At 37.1% G+C, this 15,279-nt stretch overlaps 1 protein-coding gene across 5 annotated transcripts in view; it reads left to right on the top strand.

The window, feature by feature from the left end:
• Positions 1–15,279, top strand: part of TOX (thymocyte selection associated high mobility group box) — a 310,002-nt gene that overhangs the window by 275,375 nt on the left and 19,348 nt on the right. For all 5 annotated transcript variants that reach the window (XM_010386795.2, XM_030937660.1, XM_030937659.1 and 2 more), the window contains 2 exons: positions 2,116–2,346; positions 13,411–13,491. In XM_010386795.2, the coding sequence (XP_010385097.1) occupies positions 2,116–2,346; positions 13,411–13,491 (312 nt within the window). The remainder of the gene's footprint in view (positions 1–2,115; positions 2,347–13,410; positions 13,492–15,279) is intronic.

Raw genomic sequence — 15,279 nt, 5'->3', positions numbered from 1 at the left:
ATCTCAGGGAAGTTATCATCTAGAGTTAATCTACATTAGCTTGTCAACTTGGTTCACAGCATCCTGTCCCCCTGGGGTTCTTTGATCTGCTTCAGTAAACAATTTCAGAATGATAATCTTTTTAATAGATTTCTCAATTAAGACAAAGACAAAGAAATCACTTAGCTTTCTCTTATCTCTTTTTGGTGCTTGGGTATATCTTTCATACTGATTATAAGGTATCACATATTAATATTAAAGTATTTTCCATCCACTCATTCAATGAATTATTTTGAAAGTTTCTACCACCTCATAATTGACATATGAATACCTTTTAAAGTGCTACACATATATAAATATATACCATCTTAGTCATTATAAGATGGCGCCATACCTAGTTTTCACTAGAGGAAACAGAGGCCTGGAGAAATTAATTTAACCAAGGTAACAGCTAAAAATAGTAAAAAGAGGGCATGAAGCAAGGTCCTCTGAAATCATATCCACAGACCTCTCTGTATATCATGTTTCATCTCCAACGGTGGCAGTTATTTTACACAAATATCCCACCTAGCAATTTATCTAAATAAGATATATATTACATTATATCTGCAGAGAGAAGGCAACTACAACCACCGCAATAGAAGGTGAGGGTACAGAAGCTGCCTTGACACTTTGTTAGTGGGCAAGGCATGTGGAAATTGAATCTTTCAGATGCAGCCCTATTTTGTATTCGTGTAGACTCATATAATTTTAGAGCTGGAAAGAAATCCTATCCACAATGCTTTATTTTAAAGGTGGATGAATTAATATCACATCTAGTTAGTAACAAAGATAATATTCAAATGCAGCCATCTTAAATATGTTCAATGTGTAATCCTAGTTGTATCAGAATAACAATTAAAATAATCAAAATATTCATAATTTAGGAACATGGGAGAAAATAGAATCTACTTTTAAATTGAGTAAAAACCTGTTCTAGAACGCTCTAGAATCTAATTTCTGGAGGTGCACTCTCCAATATAGTAGCCATTAGTCACATGTAGCTATTTAAATTTGAACAAAGTTAAAAATTTAGCTCCTGATTAACTCTAGTCACATTTCAAGTGCTCACTAGCTTCATATGGTTAGTGGCTGCCATATAGAATAGTGCAAATCATAGAACTTTTCCGTCATTGGAGAAAGTTCCATTGGACAGCACTGATCTAGGGTCTAGACCATACCATTTTTTAAACCATGAGCATTGCTGGGTTTTCCTGGCAGCATTCCATAGACCTAGGCGCAAAGTCAAAAGCCATTTGAATTTATTTATTGGACATGCTGCCCCCAAGGTTTGAAAGCCGTAATTAGAAAGACAAGGAGAGCCAGGCAGGGTGGCTCATGCCTGTAATCCCAGCACTTTGGGAAGCCAAGGCAAATGGATCACCAGGTCAGGAGATCGAGACCATCCTGGCCAACATGGTGAAAACCCATCTCCACTAAAATACAAAATATTAGCCAGGTGTGGTGTCACACATCTGTAGTCTCAGCTATTGGGGAGGCTGATGCAGGAGAATCGCTTGAACTCAGGAGGTGGAGGTTGCAGTGAGCCGAGATCGTGCCACTGCACTCCAGCCTGGCGACAGAGCAAGACTCCGTCAGGAAGGAAGGAAGGAAGGGAGGGAGGAAGAGAGGAAGGGAGGAAGGGAGGAAGGGAGGAAGGGAGGAAGGCAGGAAGGCAGGAAGGCAGGAAGGGAGGGAGGGAGGGAACTTCCTTAGAAGAAAACAAGTTAGATTGTTCATCCAATGGTGTTACTACAAGAGAAATCTGCTGTTGACACAGTTACAGTGTAAGAGAAAAAGTTAGGAATGTTAAGGGATTATATTTAATAGTATAATAATATAAAAAGAGCCAACTTTTTTTAAAAGCTAGGTAAGTAAAGTTGGGAGTAGGATGAATATGAAGACTACTTGAAAGATGCAGTTTCATCTGGGAAAAAATAAAAACAATAACAAAACAATATGTCCCTTAGAAAAGCCAGTGTTTGAGTGATGTGAATAGGTGAGTGTATGTGTCTAAGTCTCAAAGGAAAACAACAATATGCCTTGTCCCCAAATTGTCTCAGTTCCCCTATAATTCTATTTTGATTTCTCTTTCAGATCAATGGTGGAGAGAAGCGGCCTGCCTCCGATATGGGGAAAAAACCAAAAACTCCCAAAAAGAAGAAGAAGAAGGATCCCAATGAGCCCCAGAAGCCTGTGTCTGCCTATGCGTTATTCTTTCGTGATACTCAGGCCGCCATCAAGGGCCAAAATCCAAACGCTACCTTTGGTGAAGTCTCTAAAATTGTGGCTTCAATGTGGGATGGCTTAGGAGAAGAGCAGAAACAGGTAAGGGATTCCCAGTAGAGTGGGATCCATGTAAGCTGAGATGGTGCAGTCTGAAGAAATGGCTTGCCAGGGCTTCGGGTAAATTCTTTAGATCCCAGAACAGATGCTGAGAATGTGTCCGCATCCAAACCAGACTTTCTGAGATGTTCACATAATGTTGTACTCCTTTATTACTCCCCCATAAATAGCATGTTGATTCCTTTGTTTCAAAGTTTATATAGTGTAGATACTTTTAGAAGCACTTTTACATATCTCAGCCAGGATTGCATTATTCCTTAATGTTGCCAATGTGAACATAAAGACTGAAAAAAAAAGTCCTAAAAGTATTTTGAAAATTGTCCACACCTCTCTTCAGCACTTACTATTTACCATTTTGTCATCAAAACCCTCTTTGCTCTTTGCTAAATGAACCTCAAATTCAAGGGTTTCCGCCCCTAGCCATTCCCTAAAGACTGCCGGGGGCTGTTATTCAATCCCCCATATGTATTTACACCATATTTTTAGGCTGTGTTAAATGGGACCCGATGCCTGGTTTTTTCCCTCTCTCATGTATTGCTATGGTGTGACTGAGGACCATGCTTAGGGAAGGTCACGTGAGACACCACGGACACAGCATAAGTAGCTCAGAAGGTCTTAAAGAGGACTGGAGTCGCAGAGAGTGAGGGTTCAGTGAGAGGATGGAGCACACCTAAACAAAGAAGCAATGTTGATCCCACATTTCTAAACCAGGAACTAGATGGCCATGGTCACCATCTAAAAAAATCTCAGCATCACAAAGAAAAATTTAAAAGCATTCTCATTAAAATAAGTGATTGAAATAACTATGTAGGTGCAGTTTTAGCCACTGCAGAATACTGAATTGCATTAATGATGAACTACTCTCATATTTTATTCTTAGAGACATCAATCTTACCTTATCATATCCAGGAATTTTATAAAATGCAGAAAAGCCCACACCTATTTATGCATCTATAAGGATCTATATATTGTGTTGATATTATATATTAATATCTGTAAGGTATAATGTCTTATAGTTTTCAAAGCACTTTTGCGTGATTTATTTGATTTGTTTTACTCAATACTCATACAGGGAAATTATTACCCAAATTTTGCAGATTACAAAATGGGGCCATATAAATTAAATTCATTCACTTGTTTATTCAACAAATATTTGTTGAGCACGTATGTGCCAGGCAGTGTTCTAGGCACTGAGGATAGAACTGACAATAAGACAAACAGAATGGCATTGTGTTGAATGATTTATCTGCAATTACTTACCTGGTACATAGAATTACCATGAATAAAACTTGTCACTCAACTTACAATGCTTTTCCTAACAAACCCTATGAAGTCAATGATGGGGATAATGACAAAACCAGTTGCTAAGGAAACATAGAACTTGCTCTTCCAGGTCCCTCCATTCTCTCTTTTCTGTAAGTCAAAACTGTCTTCTGCTATCTGAAATCTCTACGTATTTCCCTACGTCCTTTTCAAGATTGCCAGCCTGAAGGGGTACTGTCCTAGGAAAACACAGGCCCGCCATATGGAGCTCTGTGTTGCAAGAGTTTTCTTTAAGAACAGGAAACACACCACCAAAATGTTCTCTGCACACTCAATTAAAATGCCCACTCACCATAAGAGGGTAGTTGACATTGTATTATGGGATTCTAATTGAAACCTAACGTATTATTGCAGAATTTTAAAGCTAGTTTCTATTCTAACTTGGGTCAGTTTGCTCTCACACTGCCAAACTTGAGGTGTGGCTCCCAACTGATGTTGGACAATCAGGGCGAATTGTACAGTGACTTCACTTCTGCATTCAGCAGAGCCTCACTGAATGAAAAACTAAGTGTATTCCAACCAGCAATCCCAACCCCCTCCCTGTTCCCTTAATGTCACCTTAAGGCCTCCCTGCTCCACCCATGATGCCACATATGAAGACGTAGCTCGCTTTCTGCTCCAGTAAGCCCTCTGTGCATTCTTGAATATGCACCTGGCTTCAGTACCATAAACTTTGTTGCTTTGTGAGACAAAATTTCCTGGAGAAAGCATCCCAAAAGCAATTTCCTTCCCTAGGGATTGGGTACAGCAATTCTTGTTTATCTGAAGACACATGATTCCCCTGTGAAGGCTCAGCCCCTCTTCCCTACCTAAGACTCAGTGACTGAACTGGGAGTATTGTTTCAAGGCTCATTTGTGCCTCTTTAATGTCTACTTTGCCAAACACTTCATTTCCGGAAACATCAATTGCCTGCTCTGCCACTCACCTTACTTCTCTTATCTATCATCTGACCCCAGTTAAATTTTGTAATTATTTTCCATATTCAAGAGCAGTGGTTTTTAAAGAGGGAGGTCTGCAAAGGCCTTCCCTAGCCCATGATTGGTTCTTTACATTGTCAATATTAAAAAATAAATCCCTGTTCTCATGTTTCTGATGGAAAAGAGTAATGTTCTTATGATGAAAATCAGGTAGTTTCTCAAGGCAGTAAATATCAGGCAGCAGGTTTCTTCCCACTAATTCTATTACACTCTTTATTTTTAATATAGCAAGAGGAGAATATTAAGGTAGAATATTTTGCATTCATTTTTTCTGACCATCAAAGTTATTTACAGATCCCAAAAGTATGAGATTCACTACTGTCATGTTAAAAAGAGAAATCACTCCCATTTTCCCATTCTGGCATTCAGAATCAAGGCCGGTCTCCCTAATGTGGATATAATTACAATTATGTGCAAGGCTTTTTAATTGTATACATATGATGGCAAATATTTTTGTCTTTCTCTTTTGTATGTTACTCTCTTGCAGGTTTCATATGTTGCCTAGTTTAGTAAGTAACTTGTAATGAGTCTACCTTTGGGTTGTCTCTCAATGAAAATAGGGTTTGGGAGAGCAAATTCATTTTATAAAGGATAAAGTTATATAATAGTTGACTTATATAAATCATTTGGTATCATAAAGCAATTTCTCAATCAAAATCCAATTGCTAAACAATTATGCCAAGATTGAGAGAAATAAATTTTTTATCTTACAAAAGTAAATATTTTAAAATTTGAACACTTGTTTAAGAGTTACCAAAACAAGGCATTGGGATGACCAAAACAGTTTTGGTCACTCTAAAATGATTTGTCCCCATGCTGTATGCTCCTTTGACTTAGCAGAAGTCCAATGTAGCCTATCATTTGCAACTAAAAGATGATCTTGCTTAATCAAGAGAGTGAGGCTGCAGATTATGCCAAAAGATGTGGTGTAGGATACACGTTGGATGCAGGCCTGTGCCAGAACCAAGCAGGGAGAGGGTCAAATTAATGAAATCAGACACTGCTTACAAAAGGGAGCACACTGCACCGGCTGGGCCACCGCTCTGCTGCTTCGCGGCGCCCTTCTCTAGCAGTTTGCTAGAGTCATCAGCAGAGCAAACGTGCCTGCCTGAAATGCATATTTGGGCATCCAGAGAATTTCAGCAAAATATCCCAAAGTGTTATAATAGTAGATTACCACCTGTTCTCTCCCTTTATGTTAACTCATTGTGCCAACATACAATAATATCTCCGTTTCAAACTTACATTAATTGTGTTTTATTCTCATTTAATATTCAAGTTGGGGAGCACACATACTGCTATGTATTTTTAAAAGAACATTCCTGGAGCAGATTCGAGGCATACTATTAAAATTCAAAATTTTGGACAAATATGCGTGTTACAGAACCAACCATGTGATGCTGTTGGCATTGTGTAGGCAGCTGGTTCCGGTGGAAGGCTAAGATTTCATGTGCCACAATTGTTCCAAAATCCTGTTGTCATCATAGCCCACAATTATGAACAGCTACAAATATAAACACAAACTGGGAAAAATGGACAAAATTATTGATGACTTACTGGGGGCCTCAGAAAATTACAATATTTAAGGAAAAACGGCTATTAGTGAGATTACAATTGAATGTTTTCTTGACAGCCAGAGGGAACATGACTAATAGAGCTGCTGTGTGTTTATATCACATGCTTCCTCATTGTGGAGTATAGGCGGGAGTAAGAAGCCACTGCAGAAGGGCAGATCTTTATTTTCAGAATCCATGGTGAGTGAGAAACAATATGTACTTTGGTTTCTGTGAAGAATCTTTCAAAGAAGAGAAATCAAAAGGAAGCTGAAAGAAGCGATAAAAATCCTCGAGGAACACAAAACCTCCCTTATGAATCATTCCTACCAAAGCCACTGAACAAACTGCACATATCAGAGATCTCCCCATTTTAATACTTTGGAAGATGGTACTGAATCTGGAATGGGAGCAGAATTGTGTTTGGGATTCCAACCGGGGGTTTTAAATGCTAATGACTCGTAAGACAATGGAGAGCCCATTTCAGAAGCATACTAAGTTGTTTAAAAGGCACCAGATGGAGAAGGAAATAAAACCTAAGTATTGCTGTGATGTTGGTCTCTGCTACTTATCTTTCACTGACTGGAACCTACAGAGAAAGAAAAATAATAAGTTAACAATATCACACCCTTTGTATTAGGATCCTTGGAGTTTCAGCAACCCTCAGCATCTTTTTTATGAGGTCCCAGCTAAATTTCCTGTCTACCTCCATTATTTCTGAACTCTCTGATTCTGGTCATTGTAGTGGAGGATCTGGGTTCACAGTGACAATACAGAACAAATAAAACCCGACAAAAGAAAAGAGCTCATCCCACTTTGAAGCAGAAAGGGTTGGTCCAAAGAGCTATAAAGTGTTCTTGGGTCCTTTTTAGCCACGGCAAGCCGGCTCTTAAGTGAAAAAGGAAAGTCACCTTAAATCAGAAGCAGATGTAAATGACTAAATGAACCTTAAGTTCCTAATTGGAGACACAGTCGGGCTGTAAGACATTTAGCAAATTACAAACAAAATGTTCTTGTTTACATTACATTAAATGGCTTTAAAGCTGCAGCCAAAGAGCTAAATAAACATGCTGTTTTGCTAAAAATGGAGTGGAAAGCCTATTCAGAGTTTAGCGTATTCAGGAGAAACCACAGCCCACGGTGCCCAGAGCGTGTATTTTTGTAAATGCTAGCCCTGTCGTGGAAGAGGAAAGTGGATTTACCTAGAGATCCAGAACCTAATGAGCAGATCTCACTTGCAGGGAAACTGAATACTGTTAACATATGCCTTCTTTCAGGATGCATAATTCATATCCAAGGATATTAGCCATAGCAGTTCAGCTGAATAGCAACACCTCATTATTTTATTCCTCAGTATTTATTCCTATGTTTGACGCCTCATGAAATTACTGTTAATGTGTTTATATAAGGGCAGATCTGACACAAGTGGGAAGAATGTAATTTCCTACTCATTCTTTCCTGCTGCTGTGTCCTCTTCCCTGGTAGAAGTGGCAAGTGTAAATAGTTAATTTGCTTCAATTATGAGCCTGTCCTGCTAAATTAGAAGCAGCAGGGATATGAAGAGCCAGAATTATACTTATGAGGCAGCTGACAAATCCTCTGAGCCCACAGAATCAAATCATTTCCTCCTCATTGGTGCTCAGACACCCACTACATAATGCTGCCGGGGTTTCTTTTTCCCCCTTATCTTCTGATAAAATGTGGACTTTTATGTCAACAATACTTAAGGTTAACTAAAATCCTGTCACACTATAGCATTCACACATGTGTTTATCTTGCCCGTTTTCTTATAAACATTAAGCGTTTTCCCAATTTTTTAAAAGCTAGGAGTGAAGGATATGTAAAACAGTTGCTCACTTAAAAACTGGAGAATGTAAGCAAAGTCCATATGCACACGAATTTGAAACTGAGCAATGAAAATTATTACAAGAAATGGTGAGCATACTTGTACAATTCAGGTATTTGTATATATTTATTACATATATATATCCATACATGCAGTTATTGGTACATAAATGTGATTCTTGCATGTCTTCCTGGGCGTAAGCATTTGTTTTACACATACACAAATATTCATATGCTCAGACACCATGGGAGCAGACATTTCATTTGAAATTTTCCATGATGTTGGCAGGAAAATAATTCGAACATAATACTCATTGAAGTCTGTTGTGCTTTATCTATAATTGGAAAAATGGGTGGATTGTATATCTGTGTATCAGTCCACTGTTTCCATTGATGTACATTGTAATTTCGAACATGCAGTTCAGTTTCATCCTTAGCACACATACTAATGCTGATTCATAGAAGGAGAAACCTGAGACCATGGATTATATGCTCAATAAATACTTCCTGAGCACCTACTATGTTCCAAGCATGCTGAGGCTTCAGCAGTGAACAAAAGAGACCAGGCCTTTGCAGTTGTGTGTCTTGAGAGAAGAATCAAAAGGAGTTCTCATGGCTAGGAGAAACCACTGAGCAAACAAAGATGGAACATTTGACAGCAGACTGATTTTATTCACACCATGGTTTTACCATATACCTGTTCTAATATATTAGGTAAAATAATTACCCATTCTAGTCTGTTTTCTTATCTGCAAAATGGGGATTATCCCATATGCATTATGCCAATGCAACATTTTTATTGAAAGAATTAGAGGTAATATCTAGAGAGAGGGCATGATCCACAAAATGCACACAATGGAGGCATAATTTTTAATGACTTTTTTATTTTAATTGTATAACATCGGTGCCTCACACCACAGTAGGCACATATTGGGCACTCAATAGATTGGTAACCATAATTGAACAACATCATACTTTCCTTAGTCACCTTCATTTCATAAATCAACAGATATGTATTTTGTAGCCATTTTTTCAGGCAAGGACCTCGGTTCGGATTCTTACCATTCCAGAAACGGGTCAAACCAATTTTGCTGAGACCATTTACATGGGTCAGACAGTCCTCAAAAGGAATCCATAGCAAGAGGTTTGTCACATTGTATAATGTTTTCAATCCTCTGAATGCCACTTTCTAAAGACCTTGGAGCCTAAGAAAATGCTGAGCGAGTTATACAAGATGGACATTTAACCATTAAGTTAAATGGACTAAATTCTATACAAAATACGGATGCACTTGCTCTAACTGACCTAAATAGCAACAGCCTTGAAAGAAGCTGGGAATTTTAAATTTCTAAAATATATTGCAGGGAATTGTGGTTAAATTCTTACTCCATATACATTTCTAAGGATTTTCTATTTATATGAAATAGTAGTGGGAAAAACTACATTTGAACTTACCCAGAATGAAAAATGCCTTTAGTTTTTGGATAGAATCCAGAATGGGAAGAATTTTACATTTTTTCTTATAATTATTGTAAAGACTGTTGAAATAAACTATGGCTAGAGATTTACTAAGGGCCAGAGCAGAAAAGAAGGAAGGAAGAAGGAATTAAATGGTATTTATAAGATTTTGCTTTCCTGTATGAATTGGATGGATTGTTTGTTTAGGGAAGAAGCAGAAAGTAAAAGGAAAATGACAGATTGTATGAGAAATTATTTTCTGTTTGAGTTTGTCATATCGTTGATATTGAACTGCTGATTTCAATTAGGGTTTATTAGCTTATAAAAACGTGTACAAGCTGGTATTCAGAGCATTTCAAAAATGCCTCAGTGAATCACTAAATCATGCGACAGGATTTAGGTTCTCTAGAACTGCTATTTGATGACTATCTACGTATGTTTTAGTTTAGCCATTATATATGTTTCAGTTTAGCCACTGAGATGCAATCCTTAGATGGGATATGGTAGTTTTCTTGGAATAACAAACCACAGCATATAACTCAGTTAGGACAGGATGAATTCAAAAGTGTTTGGATGAGTGGGGGAAAATGATAAATGATGTATTATGATTTTGAAATCCTCATCTGGCCAACTTTGTACTTTATTTCAAACAGCTGTGGACCATTTGGAAGCCATTTTGTAACTCAACTAAATACTAATATTTACTGTATGAATCACATACCTTTAAAATATTTGTCTTTCCCTAAGAGTGAGAGACTATTTCTTTCCTAAACTTAACTTTGACATAAATCAGACACATCCTTGTCAGTTAGAAGGTCGGTGCATTTGCTCATGGCAGTGGTTGTTCATTGCCAAATGCCGTCCTGGGACATCTTTGCTTTCTGCAAGCAGAGGACTTTCTTCATCCATAATTAGAGGCTTTGAAATGCTTTTGAGAGATGTTTTTACTGATAATTTTTAAACATCTTTTTTTTTAAAGGATTTCCCCTACTTCACCTGCATGTGGAATTTTTATGTATCATCATTCACTCATATTTGAGGCCTTTCTTCAGACATTTCCATTAGATATAGAATTCAAGCAACATCCTTGTCCAATTTTAGAAGGTAACATCAGAAAGACATACAGAGTGTATAAAATGGGAGCCATCAGGTAGTTCTCAAAGATGGAGGTGCTAATTACTGTTGAGGAGACCACCTCAGATTTTAATTCTGGTCCAGGCTACTCCCCTTTCAACACAATTACAGGAATCTACCTTCTGAAATGACCCCCCTTTGAATTCTCCCTCTGGACATCTGCAGCTATTCAGGAAAGAGTGGATCCATCAATCCATGTAATGTGACATGATGAGTTTACTCTTTTCTAAAGTGGTATTTAGGCACTTATGCGATGGTCCCACATAGCCAATCATCAATAGCCAATAGGGAGCCATTTGTAGAAAACAGGGGACTCTGCATGCTAGTCAGGTATCCTGTAACAACATCGATTTTGGAGGGAAACCGGGGGCACATGCAGCCTGAAACATGTGGAGTTAGCTACCTTTCTTCCCTGGTTGTTAAGCAACAAATTTCAGGAAAGTTAACACTTTGTGTGATGTTAACTGCCAGGAGCTCAACAAAGGGATAGCATCGTAGTCACACTGCTGCTGTTTCAGTAGAAACCAATGAGAGAAAAATGATAGATACTGCAGTCAGACCATCTGGCAATACTGTCTTATCTGCCACAACTTAGAAAATGCCACTGTGGGCAATGCTATGGACCAAAGTGCATTCTGTTTGCCTTTGAAAGCAGAACATATCCTAGTTAGCTGAATGGGAGTCACTTGGAGTAGCATATCAATAAAAGCATGATAGAAATGCTTAGGGTATACAAAGATGCATTACCATAAAAGACATGTTGACGAAATGTTTGCTTCAAAGTCCTGAATAGGATTTCTATCTCTGTAGGAGAAAAACCCTCTTGAAACAGTTTTAAGGTATTAAAAGCAAATGTAAACATTGTCAGTTTAAGGTCATTAATTATAAATTATGTCCTTGAGAAGAGGTTTAAGGAAAAACTATAAACAGAAATCTATCTCTCAAGAAAAAAAATAAATCAATGAAAAGCAGGAGAGCTGTGTTTTATGGCTGCACCGAGGCTTACGATATACACAGATCACACTGTTCGAAGGCACTTACTCGACTTTAGCGTTTGTTTGTTTTCACGTGTGAATTTCCAAAAAAGAATTTGAATTTGACTTCCAATAATTAGCTCAGTAAATTTAGAATAGTCCTGTACTTGAACCAAAGGATTTATTGGCTTTTTGCTTAAAAAAAAAAAACTGAAATATAATTTTTAAAGTTTCTGTAGTTTCATACTTAGTAAGATAGAACACTGATTATATGATAATATTGTACTAATTCTTAATTCCTTATTTTACTTGGCTTTTATTAAACCAAAATGCCAAATACAGAAGTCAAGGCTGAAGCCCTCCCTTTAGGAGAAAAATTAGCACATTCATTTCATAGAGTCCTGTTATAATTCTGTTGACAAGGTTAGTCATTTGTTTACCTTAAGTAAAATGTTCTGCTTTAATTAAAATATTCATGAGTAAGTAATATTTCTCACCTCTCGAATTTTGTAGTTGGTGTTGGGCTCAGCAAACCACAGTCAGCATTTGAAACCATAAATTGACCCCTGCTGCCAAATAGCAGATATTTGGTCTTTAGACATCATTTATATTTAACTACTCTGACTAATTCCGAAGCCACTTTTCAATACTGATCTGTGTGTCTGTTTTTGAGCTCAGCATTATAAAATATTAGCCAAGTCTTATTCCCTGCTGTAAAATCCAAAATGTGGGAAATTTAAAATAGCTGTATCAATGAAAATACATTTCCATTTACACAGTGAAGGATGAAAAATATTTTGTTCTTTAAGGCTGATTTCAAAAGATTGCCAAAAATATACTCTAAAGCCTTGAAAGAATCAACTTAATGGTAGCAGACGGCCATGTGTGTTCACTTTGCTAATCTTTCATTTTCAACTCTAATGACTGCTCACTGTTTAACTTAGCGATGTGACCTTTAGCATACAAGCAAGTCATTTTTCAGTACTTTTGCTCAATTTAGGATGATTTTGCTTTTATTTTCAAGATGATTCCCTCTCAGAAATAGAAAGCTTCTGTAAACTGAAATTCATTTCGGAACATTTTTACCTTTTCAAAATGAGGTGTCCACAGACCCATGACATCCAGTGTTTTTCTTGGAAAGGACATGACCAGAGTGGACTGCAGGGCAGGGCACGCATGCAATCCACAGCCACTGGGCTTCCCTTTCCTCTCCCAAATGTGTCCTTAATCACCATCACTGTTTCCTGAGTCTTTGAAAATAGAACTTCAAGGCTCCAAATCTTAACTGAATGATGAACCTGCAAACTCCATTCTGTCTCCTTTGATTTGCTTATTGAACATGATTTGTCATCTTTAAATTCTGTCTTTGTTTTTATATTTAGCATGGAACATATATATCAGGATGTGAATGCGCTGTGGAGTTATCTGCCCATTATATAAATATGAATGCCTTATTTACTCACATGTGGTTTCCCTGGGAACCTTCATCAATAGTATCTTTGTAAGCCAACTACCTCTACACTCATAGCTACCCAGATAAATCCTTTCATATGTTTTATGTAAAGGTGTAAAGTTTTACTGTTGTTAATTTTTTTCTTATCTAGTCTATTGCCATACTTCTTAAAAATCTGTTTCAGTAAGAAAACACAATCTTTGAGGAGATATGTATTATTATATAACTATAAGTGTGTATGCGTGTGCAATTATCATTCTATATTGTACTTCTCTGAAAACAAAAGCAGATGCACTTTCTAATTTAAGACTCTTTGCTGTTGTTGCAGGTCTATAAAAAGAAAACCGAGGCTGCGAAGAAGGAGTACCTGAAGCAACTTGCAGCATACAGAGCCAGCCTTGTATCCAAGGTAACGTGCAGTTTTGTGATATTGTGACGGATTGTGGCTATCTCAGGGCAGATTTTGATAGTCACTTAAAGGCATAAAAGACCACTTTAACAATTCTGCACAATCTTCTTTGTTGGAAAAAAAGTAAATTATAAACAAAGCTATATGATATGGAAATATTCGTTCAGCTCTAAAAGACCAGAGCAGCATCCCCTGGGCCATTTCCTAAATATTGTCCACCTGTGGATGGTTGGTTGTGTGGATTAGTCACAGTACATTCTTCAACCCAAGCCAACTTTCTACTTCTCCATCTCCCCTTCCTAAATTGCCTCCAGGCCCCCATGCCATTGGCCTTTACTGAGGACATGCCAACTGTAAGTTCTAGACTCATTACAGCAGCATTAGGAGGTAAGCAGGCCCCAAAAATGTTTATAAATCACATCATTTTGTTTGAAAATAAAAACACCACTTAAAAATATTTAGTGATTTAGAATATCTTAAACACTAGTTCTTCCTGTTATAAATACTCAAGAGTTGACTCTGATTGGTTTCATGTTATTAAAGATACAGTTTCCTTTATGGAATTCTTCTGAAGGTAACCTCAGAAATATAGACTGAGTCTGTAAGCATTAGACACTGTTATCTCAAGTCCCAAATTGGCCGTTACTGTGCTCACTGTGGTCTGGGGCTCTGGACTTCATCCCATTTCCCCTTAGAAAAGACGTTTTTTCTCATTCACAAATATCCAGACTCATTGTAACTCTAAAATAATTATATAAATTATGTTTTATTGAGGAAAATACGTACTGAATATACTGATGCAGAGAAGAAAAGAGAGCCCAAAGTACAAATTCATAAGAAATTTCAGTAAACTATTTGTCTAATCCAGTCTTATGTTCTACTTCTAAGGTATGGCACTGTGAGAAAACTTATTAGGTATAACTTACCTTAAAATTTCTAGCTTTTTTTATATTATCTCACACTTTCTAATTTATCTAACTCCTTCTGAAGCTATTTATATTTTCTGCTGATACCAACTTCACATTTCTGCATATATTACATAGAATGTATATAAAATTATAACCTAGCAAGTGTAAAATATTAGATCCATACAGCCGTTGGATTAAATAATCGTGTGGATATTGTTAATAGATAATTACACCAAAAACATAGCGGGGCTTTTAAAAAGTTAATTCTCCTTATTTCATCCAAGATCAGATTCTTTTTGAAGATTTTAAATAAGAGTTTTAGTCAGAGCACTTTACATAGGAGAAAATCAATACACGAAGTCTCAATCCCAATACAAAGCACACTAGTTAATGATATGCAGATTGCCAGAATGCTGTGATACTGACTAAGCCTTTACTTTCAAAACAAGTGTCCTCAGATTTGCTCTTAGCTGCAACTTTTCTTACTATTCAGTTTCAGAGTTGCAACCCGCAGTGTACGGCAATTTGTATAAATGCTGCGAATTGCCATTTCTACATTTAAAAAACCCAGCACTTTTTTTACAGCTTACTCTGACATTTTTCTTCTCTTTGGCAGTAGAAATTTTGCTGGAGCTGTTGAATATCTATTTATGTACAACTATCTATTGTGTGTATACAAATTGAAGGCAAGTTACAAACATCCTCTCCAGGTTAAAAAAATGACCCTCCGATGTTGTATGTGAGTGGATATTTGGCGTGTAACTTTCTAGACATCATCAGAAAATTTTCCAGCCTATCCTCCCAAGGATATAATCACATATATAAAAATCTAATTCTGTTCCATTTTAATTACGACAAGGCAAATAATAACCAGTCATAT

Source organism: Rhinopithecus roxellana, chromosome 9, assembly GCF_007565055.1.
Source record: "Rhinopithecus roxellana isolate Shanxi Qingling chromosome 9, ASM756505v1, whole genome shotgun sequence".
NCBI classification, from domain to species: domain Eukaryota; kingdom Metazoa; phylum Chordata; class Mammalia; order Primates; family Cercopithecidae; genus Rhinopithecus; species Rhinopithecus roxellana.
This window is presented reverse-complemented; position numbering and strand designations above follow the sequence as displayed.